At 38.0% G+C, this 24,387-nt stretch overlaps 1 protein-coding gene across 2 annotated transcripts in view; it reads right to left on the bottom strand.

The window, feature by feature from the left end:
* Positions 1-329: 329 nt before the first annotated feature.
* Positions 330-24,387, bottom strand: part of XIRP2 (xin actin binding repeat containing 2) — a 219,710-nt gene continuing 195,652 nt past the window's right edge. For both annotated transcript variants that reach the window (XM_034426762.3, XM_087882008.1), the window contains 5 exons: positions 23,911-23,983; positions 22,157-22,290; positions 10,711-19,996; positions 7,364-7,497; positions 330-3,218 (listed from right to left, as the gene is read on the bottom strand). In XM_034426762.3, coding sequence (XP_034282653.2) covers positions 7,403-7,497; positions 10,711-19,996; positions 22,157-22,290; positions 23,911-23,983 — 9,588 coding nt within the window. In that variant the 3' untranslated portion in view covers positions 330-3,218; positions 7,364-7,402. The remainder of the gene's footprint in view (positions 3,219-7,363; positions 7,498-10,710; positions 19,997-22,156; positions 22,291-23,910; positions 23,984-24,387) is intronic.

The raw sequence follows: 24,387 nt of genomic DNA, 5'->3' as shown, positions 1-24,387 counted from the left end.
GTATCTTGGCTATGTAAGGGAGGTACTGAGCCACTTAATATCAATTATTACAGTATCATTCTTCAACATCACATGTCCTTAAGTCCTCCTTATGACTTCCTGTTGGCAACATTGCAAACAAGATGTTGAACAGTTTATTTTTTGAACCAAAATAATGTAACAATAAAAAAAGAATAATTTTGAAAATCAGATTTCACTGTGCGGTCAGTATTTGTTTTTGAAATATTTACTGCCAAGTAATTCTTGTATTCTAAAAGGATTCAAATAATTTGCTATACAGCAAGCAGTTTTCAAGTGCAATGGGTTTAAAAATAAATTCAGAAACAGCATTTTGTAAAGTGCTTTTTATTCAGTTTTGTCAATTGCCTAATGAAGTATTCTCATGCAAGCTCGGCTAACCTAGGAAAACCTTTTTATTCAGTACATAAGGACAAGCATCAACATTGCTAATGTGACTAAGTACACACAGATTCTAAAACTGAGCTTGGTTTGCTTTCCAAACAAGTTGGAATAATTTGGTAAATTAACATTAGTTCCTCAGCTCACCATTTCTGTTAATATTTTCCATGTTGTTCTCCCTTCTGCCTTTTGACTTTATTGCTGAACAAAGTCCAGTGAAATTTAACTGAGTTCATTTCTTATTGGATTCAGTGGAAGATAATCAGCTTAATATTCTTTCATTAAAGGCAAAGAGAGTTAATATCCTATATTTCTGGGAGCAAAGTCCATTAAACTTAATGGGACATTTCTCAGTAGACATGAAGAGAATTGAACTGTTAATGTGTAATCCCATGCACCCTTTTTTCTGGTTGTATTCAGCAATGCATGTTTTGGTTGGCTTCTGCTCTTTCTTGTTGGTTTTCAAGAAACAAAATGTGCATGTTACGTGGCCTGAAAACTTTCAAGGCAAATGTACTCTAGGAAAACAAAAAATAAAGAGAATAACTCACAAATGGTGAGGGAACTATAGTGCATTTTGATCATTTAGTTCAATTGAGTACTTGCATTTCAATATTTCTTAGCGGGAAAGAGTGTAATGCTTAAAAGCTAGAAAACCTCAAATATACTTACTATATCATAGAACAACTTTGTTACAGTAAAACAATAGGTGAAAAAATAATTTTAGAAATATTTGTCTTATTCTTAGAGCACTCCAGGTGCATAATCTCTAAATTCATTACAGTGGTTAAAGCATAACACTGAAATAGTGCAGTAGGAAGAGAATCTTACAGCGTGTTTTCAAAGAGTAGGTAAGTGTTCATCAGTTGGTTGCAGTTCTAAGTGACGACTTCCATATATCAGTGGAAATGTAAGTACAGATTTCATTTACACTACGTCATCTTAAAAAGTTACTTTTCATTTTACTTCCTCAACGGTGACTCGCATATGAGGTAATCCTTAATAAGTATAAAGAAAAATAAAAGTACAGGTATGTAACTTCCAAAGTTGTGGAACGAGTCTAGATATACATAGATTTTAAGCAAGTTAAGTTCACCCATGTTTTCTAGTACAAATGTAGATAATTATTTCTTTCAAAATTCTGATAGGTAACAGGATTTTTAAAAATACATATTCCACAAATTAGAGATACATAAGTTTTTAACCAATTCGTCAAAGAAAATTACAGATTTGCTTTGGTCAGTTCAAGTGTACAAATTAATGATCGTCATGCTGACAGCTTTTCCTAATCTGCTCACGTTGACTTGGGGTGGTCTATCCTGATTTGTTCTTTTTGAGATGACAAAACTACTCAGTTGTTTCAGCTCAGCAAATCTAAATATCTGCTTTCATCTTTCGGCAAGGTTTCCTTGCCTTCATCCTGACAAATTGTAATATGGTAAGCCATGAAGTCTTCAGAACATGGACCATCAACATTTTCAGTTGGTGCTGTAGAGCCAAACAGACCAATTCTGTCATTTCCCGGTAAAAACTCTGTTGCTGCTTGATCACCTGAAACAGCACCTAATGTTTTGACATATTTCATTGATTGCTTACTGCCTGGTAATTTGCCTTCAAAAGGAAATTCTGCAACATTCACTTCCTTTAAAATGACTTTGTTCTTAATGCATTGTTTTTCACAATGGACATCTTTATTTTTCTGCCGAATAAGACTATCTGAGGTAATGAAATTCTCTCCTTTGATGCTTCCTTCAACATCTGTGAAACTGAAAACCTCTGTGGAATAGCTTACTTCAGAGTCAGTTAGGCAGAGCACCTTTGAATTTACATCACATCTTTCGAGACTTTCAAATGTAGATTTGGAGGCAGGAGGATCGTTTCCCTGACCCACTTCTGTAAATGGACCATCCTCCAACCATGTTACCTGACTACAGAGTTTGTGATGCGGAAAAGTAGTTTGAAAGCCATTATTATCATTGTTATTGTTGTTATTATTGTTCAGAGTACTGTTTTGATTACTCTGCCATTCAGCGTCATTATCATCGTCAGTGTTTGTAACTGGTATAACTTCTGTGACATTAGCTTCGTTATTTTTTCCACCTTTCCCCTTGTTAGCAATTTGTACAACCACCTTATCGTATTCCTTTACATTCCTTTCACTTGCTTTTTCCTTTTCTGAATCATCAGCCACCTCTGCTCTCCTTTGTACGATTCCATTCTCATCATTGCATGTCTTTGCTGTAATAATATTAGTAGGTTCATCTTCCCTAGGCACAGGAATGGGAGAGGAATGGTTGTCTGAATGTAAGTCAATATTTTCATTTTTCTTTTGTCTGTTTGTCTCCCAAAGATGGCTATTACCATTTGTGAGCTGTGGTTGGTTTGTATCACCCACAGAAAGAGTCGTATTAATTCTGTCAGTCTCATATTCAGAAATTTCAGGGGGCCATTTTGGTTTATTTACTGTAACCACATCAATTGAGAGTGAATTTTTGGGAGTTTCTGTAGAAGGAGGCCACATAATGTTTAATTTGCCCCTCTCTGTATTCTGTTTTAAATTATCATTCATAGTTTCACAATGGACTTGTGGATTGCCAGGACACAACATATGAACAGTTGTTTTATTCACTTTTGATATGGATTTATGAACTTCTTTAGCAGGAGCACAACTATTAGGGCCTTTCTGATTTTTGGAAATCCATAATTCTTTATGTTGCTTGTGTCCGAAGCCTTCATCGTAATTTCCTTTGGATTTGAAAAGTTGCTTAAAATGTGGTTTGCAATATATTTTACCATGGAGAGAAGCATAATTTCCTAAGCTGTCAAATCAAAGAAAAATGTTTTATAGTATTTTTCAATCGTAAACAGTCCAAGAATGTTTTAGCTGTAATTAATTGTAATTTTACTATCCATAAATATAACTAACACACACACACACACACACACACACACACACACACACACACACACACTCCCTCCCTCCCTCCCCCCCTCTCAATATGCCAATAAATTAAATAGTATTAAGTTGGATCAATACTTAGTCATACATTGGATTTAAGCCATAATTAATATTTATGGGATTGCTCAGAATATGATTTAATCTAATTCCAAATTGTTCACTTTTAAGATTGGGCTTTAAATGCTTAATTTCACTCTTTGGGAAATAAGTAGCACAGAATAGATCAAAGAAGTCTTTTTCTTAGTGTATTTTAAAGCAAAATATTTTGAAAGTTAGTTAAACATTTGACAGTGTTTGAGGATCAGTTCTGTGTAGCCCCCTGATTTTAACAGAATTGCTACATCCTCAACATTTTCCATTCATTGCTAGAATTAAAAAGAAGTTCCAACAGAAGAGAATATTTGTAGTTGAGGGCTGAACTGTGGGATGTTTGGTGCTCTGTGAGCTTGGTGGCTTTTTTGCAGATGTTTCATTACTCAATTAGGTAACAACAGTGGGTTGTGAACAAACCAGTGTGGGGTTTGTTCTTATTTTTAATAGTAGGGCTTGCCCTGCCAGTCATAGGAGGAGTTCCTTGGTTAGGCTGCTTACTGTTAACTTATTTGCCTGTGTTTGTAGCTCCTTGAGTGGGTATTGTTTACTTCTTGAATGTTGGTCTAGTGTTAATCGTAGTGTTAATCTCTGCTCATCTTTTGAGACAATTATCTGCAATAATCTTCAGTCAGAAGACACAATAAAAACTCCTTAATTTCACATGGACAGAATCAACCATAGTGACAAGTGGGAAACTGAGCATTCTAGACCAAGTCAAGTCCAAAAATACCACAGAATTCCTGGAGCCTGGCACTCAGACAAATCAGCCATCAACAGGCACACAGAGATAAACAACATCTATATACCATTCAAAGGGAAATCAACTAACCTACCAAAGCAGACAAACAAGGTAACAGTAAATAAGAGCCTAATGAAGGAAGCACAAAGAACACCCCCATCAATATTGATAGGGCAGGTCCCTAGTCTATAAAAATAAGAGCAAACTCCATTCCCTTCAAGCACTGATGATGTTACCTAGTTTGATAATGAAACATCTGGAAAATGCCCCACCAGTCTCAGAGAGCGTAAAAAGAAATTCATATGTCTATTTGATGTGTGAAAAGAGAAGATTTTGTACTTTCTTTGTTAATATTTGTCTTAAATGTCTGTTAAATGTCTTCAGTAATCCTTACTGAAACATCATTTTTGGCTTAAAAACAACAGGGGATAAATTGATATTCTGCATCTCTACAAAAAATTGCTTTTTCATTTACTATTTCTGCTACTTTTTTCTCTGAAGGTTCTACATCCAGCGAAATAATCTGAGGGATATGAAATGCTCCCATATTTTTAGATGAATGGTCATCTTTGAACCTCTCAATGTTTGTGAGGTAGCTATACCACTTCATTGTTCCTGGGGTTTCTCTTAGTTTCTTAGGTCACTTATCAAAGCCACAGAAAATCTGACTTTTTTTAGAAGCTTAGTATTATTCTATCGTCTTCCAAAATTGTGTGACTTTGACATTTATAGTGGATTACTGAGTATGGGATCCAACTGTAATACATCAGTTTCAGCATACATTCACTATTGGTGCCCTTTTTGTAGTCTTTTTTAAATTGATACTTTAATTGGAACTGATCTTATTCTCTTATATGGCATCACTAGGTAAACGAAATGGGAGAATAACAAAATGCATTGCAGGTTGTTGTGAGGAAAATAGAAAGCAAAATTTTGGGGTATATTCACCACCTGTTTTATTTTTTTATATACATGTATGTATGATAAAATATTATTTTTATTTTTATTTTTATTTTTATTTTTATTTTTATTTTTATTATTATTATTATTATTATTATTATTATTATTATTATTATTATTATTATTATTATTAATAATAATAATAATAATAATAATAATAATAATAATAATAATAATAATAATAATAATAATAATAATAATAATAATAATAATAATTGTAAAAGGCATCTTTTGCATCTTGCAATGATACCTTTAATAATATCAAACAACATTTGTCTAGCCCAGATTCTTGGGCAGGACTTGATTGGTGGATAAAAAGACTAAGGCTGGCTAAATATCTGGCTGATTCTGCTACCAACTATAATATTAATGGAAAGCATATGACTTGCCGATGTTTGGCTGCAGCTTTGCAATGCAAGTACCAGTCAGGGTTTGCATTGTGATATTTTGTCATTTTCACGACATTGCAGTTTGTACCGAATGTATTAAATGTACCTAGGTAAAATATTTAGTGAAAATCAAACTCCTTTAAAAACAGTTTCCTGGTTTCCACCAATATAAACTAATCTTATTTATTCTTTTGCTTTTTAAAAAATACTGGATGTTAATTATGGCCAAAACACATTTTAGCCATTTCTTAAAAAAATGTTACTAAGATCATTGTGGTACAATATTGTCTAACTTTTAAAAGCGCTTTAGTATAAAGTAAAGCATATTTTAAAATTTTTACCTAGTTCACAAATGAGATTAATGTGGTTCATTTGTTTTTGCTTACAGTGGCTTACTATGAAAAAAAGGAAGCCATTTTTTTTCCAGTTAACAATGTTCTAAAACAGAGGTATCAAACTCACAGCCCACAGGCTGGATATGTCTCGCCCTGGCCACGCCCACCCCCGTTTTAGCAAAAGGGAAAAAAGTTATGATATGTCACGTGATGACAATGTGACGACGTGAGTTTGACACCCTGTTCTAAAATATCCAGGTTTGAAATGATATGTGAGTTGGCTGAGATAATATATTGTTTCAGCTATAGTAATCTATGTCTTACTGAATGTTAGGCCAAAACTCATAGCTTAGCAACCAACTGCAGTGGTTGAATCTACGCATCAGACCAAGATAAAACTAAACCAAATTGTGGCTAGGCATGAGGTGTAGATTCTCTCCCAATGTATTCAGAATTGTACTTTCCCAGTTAGACATTTGTAGTGCTTACTAATGTTATAATAACACAAATCCCTTTCATACGCTTAGAGAAAAAAGTGGGGGCATTCATCAGATTATCCCTAGTCCCTAGAAGCCTTAGTCTTCATCAATATTGCTCAAATATTATTCTCTTCCAAATACCCATTGTTGTGTATTTACAACTGTATACACGCTGCCTATCAGGAATTATGAAATGAACCAATATAATCAGCAGTATATACTCCCTTGATTGTGGATACTAATATTATGTATATAGATTACATTAGCAAGGCAATAATTGAAGGAGGTATATATCAGAGAACACTACAAAAAATTTTCTACCCCTTTCCTCCAACTGATTTATTGATATATGCATACTTCATTCATTCATTCATTCATTCATTCATTCATTCATTCATTCATTCATTCATTTATATTTTTGTCATGTTTATGTAGTATATATTGGAGATGGTGACCCTTTGAGAGCTGTATGCAACGAAATTTCATTTTAATGTATGGCAATTAGTGTACATTCAAAGTGACAATAAAGTTATTCTAAGTTCTAAGTTCATTTCTCTCTTTTCTTTTTTTCTAATGCAATATTTTCTGTAAGCCTTGTGTAGAACTTCTTTCACTGTTTAACCTCAGTATTTTTAAAAAGCAGGGCATATTTGGCACCTACTTCTTCTGAATCTGTAAACAGCGTTAAGTCATTTCCAAGGGAGAAATCGCTTCAATAATTTTCTTTCCACTTAGATTCTTGTTGTTCCAATTTATATAGCGGTTTTCATTTACTTTGTAATATGAAGAACCATTTCCCCCTTTAGATAGAGAGATGCCCAGACACAGCAGAAGTTAAGTGATCCAACACCATCATTCTGGTGATAAAGAGTTCAGTAGCAGCACTAAATATGTTGATTTATTTTCAATATTTGAAGTATCATTCATTCATTCATTCATTCATCTGAACATCAAATCAAGCTTTGATAATATATGAATGTTAAATGTTTTAATTGCTCGCTTCATCTTACCTTAATTTACTACTGCAATGGTGGCACCGAAAACATGATTTATGGAAAATCTGTTTGTCGGCAGCTAGGCACTCCATTGGATAAACTCTCTTTTGACAAAGTAGGCATGTTTCCTTTCCCTGAAGTTGCACTTTCTAGAAATAAATGAGATGATGTCAGTGCTATGTACTGTTATATTTTTTTTCTTCAGGCTATGCACAAAAAAATTGCAATATCATTAGGAAACCTGAGAACCTTCACTCCCAAATAATTAACCCTTAAGCTTCCTGGGAGTCAGATGATATAAATTCTTTGTTTCGACTAATGCCAAACTTTTTATATTTATTTGAAGACGCTTTAATAGTTTCAATAAAGTGAAAGGTAAAAGAGGGTACATGAATGACTTCCTTCCTTCCTTCCTTCCTTCCTTCCTTCCTTCCTTCCTTCCTTCCATTTCCATTTCCATTTCCATTTCCATTTCCATTTCCATTGCAGTGAAGGAAAACAGATGCTTCTGCACTGGTTGCAAAATTCTGCATCCATGGCTTGTGACACTTTCCCATTGGAAGCACATCAGCTCCTATTCACAGTGGAAATGCTTCTATTTCGTGGCAAGGTTGATTATGTACAGGAAGAACCCAAAGCAATTTTTAAAGGATTGAATCTACAGTGTTGATCAATAATACAGTTTTCCTAAAATGCAATTCACTTTGGGGAACGAGACTGTGCTCATGAAAACAGCGCTTTTGATCTTTTGTGTGGGTAATGCGATTTCTACCCTGTTTATAAATGAATCTGCAATTTGGGTTTAAAAAAAAATATCTTTAAGGAAATAGGTTCCTTTTGCACTGACCAAGAGTTTTATTCTTCTACTCTCCGTGGCTGAAGCTGCAGATGGTGGATTTTGAACATAATTGGAGATGATGAAGATGAAAGTTTTTCAACATAATCCAGCACCATTCTACTTTTCAGAGTGCTCACTGCTATTGTTTGTGCGTACTCTTCCTGGAAGAGCCCTGAGCCACAAACACATTTTATTTTTATTTTCTAGCTCTCACAGTCTAGACTGGATTAGACTAGAATTTCTAGTCTCCTGGTTGCTAGCTTGGTACCTTAGCCACTAAATCAAACTGGCTATTCCACTTTCCCACAGTGTTTCAGATTAACATTATATCATGGACACTGTGGGAGATTAAAACCAAGAGCCATCTTCACTAAAATCTGGGGGTGGGGTGTGGCGTGGGAGGAAGCCAATGGTGGGTTTCAATTTTTTTTATTACCGGTTCTGTGGAGGTGTGGCTTGATGGGCGTGGCATGGCTTGGTGGGCGTGGCTTGGTGGGTGTGACAGGGGAAGGATATTGCAAAATCTCCATTTCCTCCCAATCAGCTGGGACTCAGGAGGCAGATAATAGATGGGGGCGGGGCCAGTCAGACTCTTTTCTACTGGTTCTCCAAACTACTCAAAATTTCCACTACCGGTTCTCCAGAACTGGTCAGAACCTGCTGAAACCCACCTCTGCAGGAAGCAAAGAAAACCCAGAAGAAATTATCTCCAATTCTCAAAGATTTTTCCCCCAAGCGTGTTTAGGACATACTGTAGCATTTCAGATATACATTTTTTTTTTAATTCTGGCAAAATTCTCTTCAAACCTGCTTCCCTTGGGCCAATTCATAATTTTCAGAAGATTCTGTGCCCTGCAGGAAGACCTAATGGGCAGGAGAGGGAAGGAGGAAGGGGGTGGAATCTTATTTTGTTCCATTTGCAATTCTTGAGAGTCATCTGATTTTTGTTTGTTTGTTTGTTTTTTACAGGTGTAACTGTTCAAATTTACAATGGCATTAAAAAATAACTTTGTGACCAATCCTTGCATTTCTGACCATCACAACATAACAGAATAACAGAGTTAGAAGGTACTTTGGAGGCCTTCTAGTCCAACCTCCTATCAAGGAGGAAACCCTATGCCATTTCAGGCAAATGGTTGTCCAATCACTTCTTAAAAACCTCCAGTGTTGGAGCACCCACAACTTCTGGAGGCAAGTCGTTCCACTGATGTTCTCGCTGTCAGGAAATGTTTCCTTGGTTCTAGGTTGGTTCTCTCCTTGATTAGTTTCCATCAACTGTTTCTTGTCCTGCCTTCAGGTGTTTGGGAGAATAGATTTACTCCCTCTTCTTTCTGGCAGCCCCTTGGATATTGGGCCTGCTACCAGGTCACCCCTAGTCCTTCTTTTCATTAAACTAGACACCTTGCAGTCATGTGCTCACCATTTGAGAGTTGAATGCAATGAAATTTAAGTTTAATGTATGCTGATTAATATGCATTTAAAATGACAATAACTTTTTATTCTAATTCTAATTCTTCTAATTTATCTGCTTCGCAACCAGTTTGTGACAGAGTTAATACAGAAGCAGAAGTAAAGTCATAAATTGCATAAATTGTTATTTTTTGTTTAGTGACCATGTCTATGGGGGAAAAGGTCATTTGCCTGTCACGGTCACATGACTTTTCGTTTAGCAACTACATCGTTTAACAACCAAGTTACTGGTTCCAATTGTGGTTGCTAAGCAAGGCTACCTGTACATGATTAGATTTGACCGTAGTGTCCAGAAATTAAGGTATTCCTACAAATATAACTTCTGTTACCTCTATAATTTAATTATTTTCAATACCCCCAGAACAATTTCTGATTGTCCTTGGGACTTCGGCCTGCAAATAAAATATTGTACCCACCCAATAAATACAATATATTCCAAATGGTAAATAGCACTTTGGATTGCACTCCACCCCGTGTGCAGAACCTGGAACAATTGTTTCAGGTGTCACACACACACACACACCATCCCAGTTTAAAAGGCCCTGTTCTAAAAGAAGTGATTCTGTCCTATGAAAATGAACATATGTTACATAAAATGGCACTTTGTCAAAGTATGCGGCATTTACCCTAAGGGCTTCATGAAGTTCTACAACAGCAACAAAAACAACAACAACCCGTAGTATATATGTTTTTAACTTGAGCAAAGCAACACAATCGCTATAAAACATATTTTGTGAGATATTAGTTTTTTTAATTAAAATTCAGGGAAATTATTTTATCAGCAAAATCGGAATATAGCTTTTACCTTGGGAGAGACCACACTTCACACTCTCAGTATTGGTTAGCCAACATGCTCAGCGCATATAGTAAGCTCATGCTTTTAGAAAGGGAATAGAGATTTCTGGGAGAAAGGAAAGAGAGAAGGGGAAGCAAAGAAGTGTTAGCTGGAGTTGTGTTACTTTCTCCTTCCAACTGCATTTTAATTCTACAGAGTGTTTTATTGCCGTGGCTGCACACGCTAAAAGCTTCCTTCACACATCGCATGCTTATTTACCACTGATAAACTCTGCTTCCTCGTGGAAACTACTTCTCACTTCTGCTTCAGTAGCTTCTGACATGGTGTAGCCAAGGCTTTGAAACACTCTCTCGCTTTCCTGCCAAGTCTTCTGAAAGTTCCTTAGAAGATTTTCTGGTGAACCGGGAGCAGCAATATCTAAGATGTGCCCTGAGATGACATCTTCATAGGTCGGAGGGGCCCGTTTGAAGCCAAATCCTGACTGAGTTCCATCAGTGCTCTGTGCGGTGGAGGCCGCGGTTCTAGATTCAATGACCGTGTTCTCAAAAGACTCCATGCCATAGGAGTGTCCTATGGGGGACTTTGCCTCAAAGCAGACCCTGGGCTCACAGGAATGCTCTTTAATGACACGTTGGTTTTGCTTCTTAGAGTTAGTTTCCTTTGATTCTCTTTGATGCTTTCCAGGACATTTTTGGAAGCTATCTTTTCTGTTGTCTTGCTCTTGGGAAGTTTGGCTAAGTCTGTCCTTTCTTGATCTACACCTGACTTCCTTTGACTTGTCACTCATGATACCATTTTCAACATATTTGTTCTTGAATTTTCCCTCACTTAATGTCTGATCATTGAAAGCCTGTAATATTGCATCCGTTTTATATTCATAGTCACTGCCAAATGCTTCAGGTAGCTCTGGCTCCTTCCTTATGTGAATTACCTGGTCAGATGCTTCATACCTATGCCTAAACCCTTTAGGACCAGACTTAGGAACCTCAAAGCTATGTGAAATGGAAATAGAGCCTACACTTTGTCCATGGGGCTCTACCGGAATGCTCCCACCTTTCTGAGAGACGTGCATTTGATTTACTTGGGATTCTTCATGTGTCTCTTTGACTTTTGCCACTGCCTCTGCAGTTACATGGGTGTCTTTTGGAAATGGTGCTTTGCAAATGTCAGGTTGACGTGTATCAATCTTGATTTGCCGACGGAGGGTTGCAGGAGATTTTATAATCTCCGACCTTTTCTCCACAATAGGAATTGGAGTAAATGATCTATTTGGGATTGCCCCTTGAGCTAGTTTTACTGTAGTGTCTTTAAGTTTTGCAAGTTGCTCAGAATGGATGGATGACTGATGTATCTTAGATGTTGGTGTAGTAGATTTCGGTGGGGGTGATGGTGGAACCGGAGTGCTTTCTCTTTGGACTGGAGACAATAAATCCCTGAAAGGAGATTCAACACATCTAGATTCAATTGTGATATAAGTGGGTGAAGGCGCTCGCATTCTTAGAGATGGTGAAGAAGTTGTGATTTCTGAAAATCTGTTTGCACTGAGTTTCTGCTTTACTTCTTGGTGTGCCATGATGTCTTTGGACATTTCTTTAGCCATCTGTGAATCTTTTCTGCTGGATCCAACAGTCACTTTAGCTATTTTCTGCGATGATCCTCTAGCGCTGTGAACATTTTTTTTACACTTCAGGGAATTCGTTGAAATCATGGCTGCTTGGATCGCCTCTTCACATGAGTGAAGTATTTGGGAAGCTTGATCTTTAATAACCAACAATTCTTCCCTCATCTTTTCAACACTGTCTTCCCGTGCAATGTAACTTAAGTCTTGCTTCTTTTCTTGTTCTACCAGCCATTCTGGAATAACACTTAAGAACACCTGGAATGTTTTCATTCCATTTTTACTTGGCTCCATTTCAAATTCTTTCATTCTGGACAACAGCTGTTGTATCTCCTCCCGTTTCCTCAACAACTCTAATATGTCTACTGAGTTTTTCTCACTTTTCTGCAAGGATCCTCTTGGTGAACTAGATGGTAGCATTTTTTCTTGCACAGGCTCTTTTTTTGGCTCTGGTGTCTTATGAGGGCTTTTTTTCTGTTCTGAGGTAATTTCCCAGGTATATTCTCCCTGTCCTTGTAGATTATTCTTTTCCTGAGACAGGTTTTTATTCTGAACGTTTGTCTCCAAAACAAAAGTTGATTCTGGTTTGGAATGCACAGTCTGAAATTCTTTATGTATATCGATTATTTTTTGCTTAACCATTTTTTCTGATTTACTGCTAGCCACTTGTTCTTTTCTTTGAATTATTCCTTTCTCTTCTTTGAGGTGAGCAATTGCCTGGCTTTCCTTTCCTTCCATAGCTAAAGATTTTTTTTCTTGTTTCATTTTGTCTTTCTCCGTTTCCTTTCTTTGAACTAATCTCTGTTTCGTTTCACTAGATTTTTTATCCCTGATGTCTTGCCTGCCTTCAGTATACTTAAAAAGTGTATTTTCCGTGTGGATTTTCCCATCCACTTTCATGCAATTCCCTGCAGCACTTTTCTTGCTTATGTTTTCTTTCTGTTTTTCTTGAACCTGTTGCTTCACAATACCATGGACACTTGACCCCTCTTGCTTTTTATAAATCATGGAATCTCTGTGGCCTTTAGGTAAGGTATGATCACAGGTGGAAACCTGGATGGTTCTAACTTTGAAAGAGGGGTACGCTGTTTTATTATTTGATGCATGCAACTGTTCCTCATTTTGGTGCTGCTCTTTCTGGCTCATTGCATGTTCTTTGTGGGTCTGCACTTTTTCAGAAGATACACTCTGTTTTGTAAGATGTTGTGATTCATGGACTGCTTTTTCCCTGATGTGTTCTTCTGCCGAGCGCTTTGAAACATTTTGAGACTGTTCAGCCATGAATTGTTTTGGTAAGGGCTGTAGGTCATCAGCTTCTGAGTTGGTGACTTGAGGCTTCCTCTGGCATTCAGGCTCAGCCGGTGTAGCTGGAACTTCAGAGGGCAATGACCCTTGTGGAGTGATTTCATCCTGTTTATATGATTTTGGCATGGGCAGGCCACCTTCTGACTCTGCCTGAGCTAATCTTCCCCAGCTTTCACTGTTCATTCTCACCTGAAGTTGACAAACATCCTTAGTTTGTTTTTGTTCCATCTCTTCCTTTTGCAGTTTGTATTTTTCTTCTGCGATCATTAAAGGAGTTTTAAATTTCCGTACATAAGGCTTAGGTGGTGCTTGCGTTGCCTCTGCTGGAAGAGAAGGAGACCTAAAATGTGGAAATGTCTTATTCGACGGTGATACTTCCAGACTGATAGTATCCATAACTGATGCGGCCCTTTTAACATCCTCATTTTTGGTGCAGACTTTCTTCTCTTTTCTTTCATGACTAACAGTGTTCCTCAACATTGAACTTTCTGCCCTTTCTTCCACTGTATTTGTCTTATCAATCTCTTTGTGCATCTGAATAATCCTCGGCTGCATTTTTCTGGATGTTTTGCACTGGCTCGCTTCTAATTCTTTCATAAGTTCTGCCTGAAGATGTTTTGTGTTGTATGGGCTTTTGAAGAAACTTTCTTTTGCCTGAGGGAGTGGTGCCAGAGGCAGATGAGATGTCAATTCAGTGTCACATTTCTCTTCTGCAGTGGGTGGTGGAGGGGGAAAACTCTCCTGCTCTGACTTAACCTCTTCATTTGGTAGTGATGGTGGAGAAGGAAACTTCTGTCTATCACAAGGCATCAATAAATGAGGAGGTGGCGGCGGCAAAGGAAAGTCAACTTCAGATGAAGCCAGTGGAAGTGGAGGTGGAGGAGGTGGTGGTGGAGGAGGGGGAGAGGGAGAATCGATTTCTGACCTATCTAAGCCTTTAGGATACTTGAATGGATTCACGGGGTTTTTCACTTGAACCCTCAAATCTTCATCAGCACCTTCAATGTTACATTTTTCTGAGTACTTCAAAATGGATTTCTCACTGCATTTTTGCTTCCTTTCAGCTTCTTTGAATTGCCTGTGCATTTCCTGTGTGACTCTGACTTTTTGATTGGATTTTACATTCTGCTCCGATGCCATGGAAACCTGAGCTTGGCTTGCCATGACATTGTTTTTCTTCCCTCTGCAAACCTCCTTTGAATGCTGTGATCGCTTTCTGTCTTGTTGCACCTCTTTTGTTTCAAGATGACCAGCCGCTTTGGAAATCAGGCCAGTTGACTGGTTGATCAGTTGTTCCGTCCCTCTGTAATTGGAGCTCTGGTGATCATATGTTGGCTGGGCCGATTTTGCTTTCGTCTCACCCTGACTTCTCACATCAACATATTTTTCATCTTTATATTCATGAAAGATGCTTTGTTTCTTTCCTGTCATTTGTTTTGCACTCTGCATCTCATTGGTTGAATGGCCCTTCATCAATATTCTGCTTGCCTCTGACTCCTTTGAACTTTCATTCTTCTCAACATTATTGCAAAAACTAGTTTGGTCAGTCACATATTGATCTCTATGTCTCTTTGCTGTGACTTTATCCACAGAAGATTCATCTGCTTTTTCAGTGACTTTGTACTGAGATTTAGGTAAGGCCTTCATATTTTTCTTCTCCATCTCATGACTCTTGGTGTTCCATCTCGGATCCAAATGGATTGCTTTGGCATCTTCTGTGAGAAAACTCTTCTTTTGGGTCATCATTTCCTTCTGAAGAAATGTATTATTGTTTTTCAAGTGTTCAATTGGATTGACTTTGTTCTGGGCTAATTGTTGAGATGGCTTCAGCAACATTTCCTTACTTTGTTTTACCTGTGCTTCTGTGAATCTTTGGTATTGCCTTAATTTTGTTTCTTCAGAAGTGTCCAGCAAGCTCTCTATAGCAGTTTGAGTATTGCCTCTGAATACTTCTTTGTCTGTTTCCTTGAAAGATTGCTGAACTGTTTTTAAAGGTTTTAGTGTGGATTCAAGGTCATGTTGGACAACCTCTTCTCTCAAGACTTCATTTTTTGTTTGTATTGCTTTCTCCAAAGATTCAATGGTCTGTTTAATATCACCAGGAACGACCTCTGGTTTTTCTGTCTCTCTTGGTTGATAAACTGATTCTTGAAGAGACTTCAAAATTGCATGGATGTCAGCTTTTGCAATTTCTTCTTTCTCCGTAACAGTGGTCTGATTTATAGACCGACTTAGGGAATTTAAAGTTGTCTTCAAATCACCTTTTATAATTTCTTCTTTGTCTACATGACAAGATGTAACTTGTGGCTCAGTCGTAAAGATTTTAAGGGCATTACAGACATCGCCAGGAATTATGTCAGCTTCGTTAACCGTTCGCTGTATTTGAGACTTCTTTTTCTTTAGTAATAGTTTAGTGCCTTCAACATCTCCACCAACTATTTCCTCTTCCTCATCTTGATTTTTTCTAGCATATGCTTCATTTGTCTCTGATTGGAGTAATTTCAAATAGTCCAAAGCTCCAGCTTCTATGCAAGTTGTAAAAAACTGAACGTTGCCCCTTTCTGAATCATCTATTTTAGGTCTTTCTGATATTTCATGATTCATTACAGAAGAGAGAAGACTGTGAATTGTACGCTTTACATCACCGCCTATAACTTCATCTTGTTCAACTTTATTGTTTTCTTTTTTGTGGAAGAGAGAATAGATGGTCATATTAACATCACCCCTTTCACTTTCCTGAATTAAAATCCCACGTTTTACAGAACGATCCTGATTAAACAGTTTTTTAATGGCTCGTTGTATATCACCTCTCACTACCTCTTCTTTTTCAACAAGCACCGATGTTGAGGTATTCATCAGTTGCTTTTTGGTCAAATCTACATTGCCCTTTTCATCTTCATTTACTTTACTTTCCCTTTCCATAGTACTTGGTTTGGACAGGAGGTTTATCATGATGTTGGCTAAATCTCCTTTAATAATCTCTTCCTTTTGTATTTCAGGAGTTTCCTGATTCATCAACCTATATTTTGCCATTCGGACATCTCCAATTTCATCTGCCTCCAAGATGATCCCATGAGTCTCTACAACTTTCTGCGAATAAAGTTCCTTTAAAGTCTCTTTCACACTTTTCCCAACAATTTCTTCCTTTTCAATTCTACTTTCATTAAATTCATGGAAAGGCGTGGTTTCAAAAAGCCATGTGGTGGTTTTTACATTGGCCTGTGGAATTTCCTCCTTATCTATTTCTGTATCTGTCTCATCATTTTCTTTAATGGAATCTAGAGGCTGGTTTTCAAAGAGCCATACTGCATGCTGAACATCCCCCTCCTGGACTTCTTCCCTTGTTACTGTCTGGATGTCTTTGTATTCTGAATCTTCCCCTCTAATTTCATCAATGGTCCGTGTTTCAAATAACCAAGTACATGTTTTAACATTGCCTTGTTGTATTTCGCTGACATTCACTGTTCTTACATACTTGTCTCTCTGGGTTTCTTCAGATTCAAATAATTTCTTGTTGGCTTTCACATCGCCACCCTGGACACTGTTCACTGTGGGGACAACAAACTTCTCCTCATCTGAAATTGTGTCCAATGACTGTGTTTCAAATCGGTATCTAACGGAGCTAACATTTCCTTTCTGGATATCTTCCTGGGTGACTGATTTTATAACATACACATTTTCAGACTCATTTATTGAGCCTAAAGGCTTAGTTTCAAACAGCCACCGGGTGCCACGTACATCTCCATGGATAACTTCCTCCTTCTTCACTGTAGTCACCTCATGATAATATCCTTCTTTGTCCTGGATTGCATAAAGTGGCTGGGTCTCAAAAAGCATTTTGTAGCTTTTCACATCCCCCTTTGTTATTTCTTCATGGCTGATGGTTTTCTTCGTATTTTCCTCCACGGCATCTTCATCTTTAATCTGGTCCAGAGAAAACGTCTCAAAGATGAAGCAGCCATTTTTCACATGCCCATCTTGTACATCTGTAACGGTTTGGGCCAAAGAAGTCCTTTCTTCTTTGTCCTCTGATATTTCACCGAGGGACCGGTTTTCGAAAAGCCAACAGCAACGCAAAACGTCTCCTTTTTGTATATCTTCACTTTGTATGGTTTTAATTTTGTTCAGGACTTCCTCTGAGTCGATACTGAGCGAGTCTAACGGTTGGGTCTCAAATTTATATTTCATGGTAGAGACATCTCCAGGCTGGATATCAATTTCCACAATTCGTGTGAGTTCTTTGTCGTCTTCTTCTCCTTGTATGTTCTCTAGCTTTTCTGTCTCAAAAAGGAAACATGCCGTGCGGACATCGCTTCCTTGAATGTCCTCCTGCTCAACCGTGTGCAGCTTAGCTGTTTCTGATTCCACCCCAATCGCGTCAAGAGATTGTGTTTCAAATAGCAAGGTGCATGTTTTCACATCTCCTCTCTGTATTTCGTCAGTGGTTGTTACCGTTGTCTCTTTCTCATACAGAGATTCCATTGGCTGAGTTTCAAACAACCACTTGCACATCCTGACATCCCCTTTGACCACTTCCGTAGCCTCTGTCTGTTGCTTGCTTTCTTCGTCTTCTACGTTGCTAAAATATTTAATGGAGTCAAGAGGCTGAGTTTCAAACAGCCATTTTGCTGTCTTCACATCACCCGACTGTACTTCTTTGGAGGTTATCCCTTTGATGATCTCGATTTTCTCAATGCTCTCATCAAACTGGTCAATGGGCCTTGTTTCAAAAAGCCACCTGCAGTTCCTGACATCTCCTCGGATCACCTCTTCTTGACGAATTGTTTTAACTTTATGGTATTTCCCAAGATTATCCTGGATTGCGTATAATGGAATAGTTTCAAAAATGTCTTTATTCAATTTTACGGCGCCTCTTGTTACGCCTTCAACATGGATTTTGTGTGAGTCATTATGTTTGCTGAACCAGCATGTTTCAAATGCATGCTTACAGTTGCTCACATCTCCCTTGTCAATTTCCTCCAGTTTCACAGTTCTTATGAATTCTTTCCTTTCTTCCCTAATCTGTTCAAGAGGTTTCGTCTCAAAAATCCATTTCTGATGCTTCACATCGCCTTTCTCTTCCTCAGTGGCAGCCATTTTTTGAAGTTTTTCAACATCTGGGCTGTCTTTTAACAGATCCATCGGCAATGTTTCAAATAGGTGTTTAGTAGTGTTTACATCTCCTCCGATGATTTCTACGGTGGGCAAAACATTTGGGTCTTCATTTTCTTTTAAGGTATCAAGAGGCTGAGTCTCAAACAGCCAACATTTTTTGCAGACGTCGGTCCCCAGTATGATTTCTTTTTCTGCAGCAGGTTCCTCAGACTCTTTAATAGTATCTAAAGGCTGGGTTTCAAATAACCATTTTGCCCTGCTCACTTCCCCTTTAACGTTTTCCTCCATGGAAATTCCACGGACAACTTTGATTTCCATGGAGTCTTTATTGATAACATCCAGAGGCTGAGTTTCAAACATCCAATGAACTGTTTTGACATCTCCTTTCTCCAGATCTTCTCTGTGGACTGTTTTAATTTCCAGCATTTGACCTAAATTGTTTCGAATAACATACATTGGCAGTGTTTCAAAATGCCTTATACTTCTCTTTACATCGCCTTTAATCTCCTTTAGTTCTGATCTCAGTTGCAGGAGTTTAGCTTCGTCCACCGAATAAAGCTGTCCAAGACTATCCAAATTCTGTGTTTCAAACATATATTTCACTGTTTTGACATCTCCACCAGTGATTTCCTCGACTGAATTTTCATTTGACTCTTCTTCCTGTTCATGGTGAATTTTATTCATTGAATCCAGTGACTGAGTTTCAAACATCCATGTAGTTGTGCGGACATCTCCTCGGGCTAAATCTGGAATTCGATCTGCAGCTCCTGCATCGTCTGAAAAATTTGCACTCAGTGCATCTATGGGTTGTGTTTCAAACATCCAAGTAGTATACTTAACATCTCCCCCAGCAATTATTTCTTGACCTGCAATGCTTTTAGCATTGTCTTGGTCGGGCGACTCGTCCTTTATTGAATCCAGGGGCTGATTTTCAAAAATCCACTTCATGGATTGGACCTCTCCCTTTAGGATCTCATCCCATTCTAAATATTCTCTTTCCGGGCTCATGCTTTTCTCAGGGCTGCTTTCTGAGTTTTCAAAGACTTGTTTAGCCTGAAGGACATCTCCTCCTACTGAGCTATCCATTTCAGTGTTGCTGCCACAGACTATGTCAGAAATATCCTTGAAGTAATCTTTTTCTAAATTCTTCCTTAATTCAGGGTGAATGTGTTTGTATAAACGATTTAATTCATAAAGATTTCTTTGCCTGGAATATAAATCCTTGGGAAGAACTTGCTTGGATGGAGAGAGAGGGGGTTCAAGGGACTGGGAAAACTCTGTCATTTCAGAGGGAACCTGTAGTAAATCTGTTGATGGTGGAGGAGGAAATTCCTCTGTACTCCCATTCTTTGGAAACTTGTTATAGGTTGTTGGGGTTGAGGCAGCAGATGTGTGCTCTGTTTTCCTTGCCATAAATGTTCCCTGTCCTCTACTCATAGAAGTAGCTTCAGCAGAAGAATGACAATTTGCAGAAGGCCACACCAGTTCTTGATACCCATTTTCAATCTTTAGAAGAGAAAATAATATACCTTTAAATTTATTTTCAGAGGAATACTTTTAGATTTCTACTATACAGTTGACCCAATGCTTTAAAGAGCTAATCAACAAGAATTCAGAGACAGCTTTTGCAAAATACCCTTCAATATGGGGGATCAAGTTGATTTCACATACTCTGTGGTCCATGCATGATCTGACTCACGTGAAACTATAGCAGTTTGAGAAATCTATACTGGAATGAGCAGATACCAGTTTTAGATAGTATTATTCTCTGCTTTTATCTCATAGTAAGAAATGCAGCAGTCATGGTCTTACCCTTTTTTTTTTTATAAGAACTGGAAAGTAACAGGATACAAAGTAAACTAGCAAGGAAAAGATTTTAGCAAATAGAAAAATTATTTTAAACAGCTATAGTCTACTTATAGATTGCAGTTGATTGAAGTCTATGCTTAAGACAGTGAGAGAATGTACTAGCCCATTGGATCCAAAGATTGTGCTCAAGGACCCCAGTATTGGCAATAGCAATAGCAATAGCACTTAAGACTTATATACCGCTTCACAGTGCCTTACAGCCCTCTCTAAGCAGTTTACAGAGTCAGCATATTGCCCCCAACAATCTGGGTACTCATTTTACCCACCTCGGAAGGATGGAAGGCTGAGTCAGCCTTGAGTCTGGTGAGATTTGAATGCAAATTGCAGGCAGTCGGCAGTCAGCAGAAGTAGCCTGCAGTACTGCACTCTAATCACTGCGCCACCATGGCTCATAATGACGTAAGAGTGGATGAACAATTCAAAGGATGTCATGGAACAGTTCAAACTCTGTCATGGTTTGTCTAAACTCCGAGCATTCTTGGAATCTCAGAAATCAAAAGTAAGCTTACATCAGGTTTCACTACTATGTTGTACTGAGACAAGAACAGTCAACATGTAATATTTCAGACACAGGTAATCTTCAACTTACAATCATCTGTTTTGTGGCCATTCAAAATTACAACAGCCCTGGAAAAATTGGCTTATGTTTGGTCTTCACACTTAAACTGTCATGATATCCCCAGGTTCAAGGACTAAAAATTCAGGCACTTGGCAACTGGCATGTATTAACAATGATTGTATCATCCTGAGGTCATGTGATCGCCATGGCTTCCAACAAGCAAAGTTGTTGGAGAGAGTCAAGAGTCACTCAATGATTTTGTAATTAACTTAACAACTACACTGATTTGGTTAACAACAGTGGCAAAAAAGATTGTAAAATTGGGCACGATCACTTAACAACCATCTTGGTTAGCAATGGCCCCAATTGTAGTTATAAGTTGAAGGCTACCTGAATTGTCAAACTTCAACTTCCTACAACCCCAAGAAACATAGCTGTTGGTGAGAGATTCTGAAAGTTCAGGCAACATTGTGGAAGGTCCACTTTTAAAGTAAAGTCTTGGCAAGAAAAATAGTTGCCAGCCTCTGTCTGGCTTGCAAGAAGTTAAATAATAGCGTTATTTGACTCAGGGTGCTCTTCGTTAGACAAGATTCATTTGTTTGCCAAAACCTGCATTCTAACTATTATATAAATATATTTTATCCTAAATTTACCACTACTGCTACTCAAAAATACAGTTTTGCTTCAGGATCAGAGTGGCAACAATTCATTATCTGCTAAATACCTCTTGTCCCATCTAAGGTAACATTTTTATTGTCTTTTTTTGTGTGAGTACACTGTCCCAAATTAAAAATGAAATTCTGGTCCTGCTCTCAAGAGAAAGTGTATATCTACCCAACACATACATAACAGACATATAAGGTAAAGGTAAAGATTCCCTTGGCACATATGTGCTAGTCGTTCCCGACTCTAGGAGGCGGTGCTCATCTCTGTTTCAAAGCCGAACAGCCAGCACTCCCGTGGGCATGACTAAACCCCAAAGGCGCATTTGCATTTTTTTATGTGCTTTTGAGCTGCTAGGTTGGCAGAAGGTGGGACAACTAACGGGAGCTCACCCCGTTATGCGGCACTAGGGATTCGAACAGCTGAACTACTGACCTTTCGATTGACAAACTCAGCATCTTAGCCACTGAGCCACCATGTCCCTTTATAGACATATATACATGCTATATACATACATAAATATACATCTGCAATACACACACACACACACACACACACACACACTTATCTCTGACCTTGATCTGCTTTGGAGCTGTTCCATTTTCTCGTCCAGAATGAAATGTCTTTCCTTGGGTTGTTTTCTCAAAGTGCTGTTTCAAACATTGTGTAGAGATCTTTGGAATCTCCTCTTTCACAGAAACATCGACTCCTAGGACATGACAAGAAAACCAAGAGGGTTTTAAAGTAGTCAATTGAATTAGGTTTACTTTGAGGATACCTTGTGTCCTTCTGAAGTTAGGCTTTCCATCCTATCCTTTGGATTCTCAGGCCTCTACTTGTGTTCTATGATAGATCAATATGCTACTGTTTAAAAAGTAATTCATCATGCAGTGTGAAAAAAAAGCACAGCTCAAAAGTCTCCATCTTGAGAGAGAGAGAGGGGGGGAAGAAAGAGAGAAGGAGGAGGAGAAGAAGAAGAAGAGAGAGAAGAGAGAGAAGAAGGAGAGAGAGAGGAGGAGAAGAAGAAGAGAGAGAAGAGAGACAAGAAGGAGAGAGAGAGAGAAGGAGGAGGAGGAGAAGAAGAAGAGAGAGAAGAGAGAGAAGAAGGAGAGAGAGAGAGAGAGATGCTTTAAAGACTCTGCAGAATTCTGCAACATGCTCGATTGAAATATATTTATTCAATCCACTGCAATACCAAAACATAACTAAAGGTCTTAGACTAATACCAAACTTCCTGCAAAGGAAGCTCAAATCTTGGCTCTAATGATCATGTACATTAATCTACAAAAGCACGGTTGAAGGAATTGTCTTCCTATAAGGATGAGGAGTGAGTTTGGTGGGCCTTTAAGGTAAGTCTAGTCTTGTCATTCTTAACATTTGTATGTAATATAATAGGCAGGGAAGACTTCCTTCAGATGTTGTGGACCAACCTCCAGCATTTTCTGCCGTAATATTTATCTACATGCAAGGAGAATTTGGGATTTCTGAGTGATGCCATGGCACCTGCATATTATAGAACTTCCGTTTAACATTGTGATAACAGTATCGGTTATCATTAAATGCTGCTCGGTTCTTCAGTGCACATATCTGATACAAAAATGGCTATAGTGAAAGCAAAGCAAAACAAAAAAAGGATTTGCTTCAACTGGTGAAAGTTATTGTGTTTCCTTTGAAGATTGTCTAGCAAAACAATATGCTTAAAACGGATTCACACAGAATGGTAAGCCGTGTGCTTTGCTTGTTTTTGAGCTTAGCAATGAAGTGTGAACTGACCCATTATGGCTTAGCATTCTGTGGAAATCGGTTCACAGTCCTTGTCTAACAAATAGTAAAATCCTGGCTTAGAATTTTGTTCTGAGCCAAGGTGAATTATACTGATGTCTTTATTCGTCTAACGGTTATCTTAATCTCAAGCTGTGTCTTAACTCCCTGTTTAGTGTTTTACTTCCACCTCCATTTAATTTCCTGTATCCCTTATGGAAATTGCTGAAAACCATATTATTGCAAAGCAGACAGCAGGTATGCATAACACACTTAAGTTATAATTGGTAACTTTACACATATTGCTTTTCACATCAGTAGGATATATGCATTGTCGAACAGAACAAGGCTAATAAATGGACGAACATAAATATAAATGTCATTTATTCAATCTTCATGGCATGACCTGTCCTGACTTCAGAGGATGTGATTTAATGAAATTTCCAGTGTGTAACTTTGGGTCTATTTTCTAACCAGCATAATATGAATAGAATGTTTGTTAGGGGAGCTGTTTACAGATTCTTTTAATCGTCAACAATATTTGTATCCAATATCACTTAGATCTTACCTGTTCTATCAATATTTTGAGTGATGGTAGATGTTTTCTTGGCCTCCATGGAAGCTTGCCCATGATGGGAAACCTGGGCCAAAGAAATATACCAGGGTCAAGAAAAATGAACTCTTTGTCTTCCTCATTTTGTGAGACTCGGGGTTGTACAAGTATATGCATGCTTTATGATGTGGATAATAAGATCTCATCTCCCATCAAGAGTTTTCTACAGTCAGACATGAGTAGGTCAAATGTCAGCGCTGCCACAAATTCATAAATCCTAATCCTTTCAATTTAAGTGCGTATACCTATTTTGAAAATACATTCCATAATTGTTTTTTTAAAAAAAACCACCACCACCCAAACCCTCTTGACACAGATGGATTCAGTAATGCTCAATGGATTGGCCCGGTGAACTATTTTTCCCCCTCTTCTTCCTGGGGTTAGGATACTACAAGGTGTGTTGGACCTGGCCTTTGGGTGTTAAATGAATTT

Source organism: Pantherophis guttatus, chromosome 1, assembly GCF_059756535.1.
Source record: "Pantherophis guttatus breed Tessera chromosome 1, ASM5975653v1, whole genome shotgun sequence".
NCBI classification, from domain to species: Eukaryota; Metazoa; Chordata; class Lepidosauria; order Squamata; family Colubridae; genus Pantherophis; species Pantherophis guttatus.
This window is presented reverse-complemented; position numbering and strand designations above follow the sequence as displayed.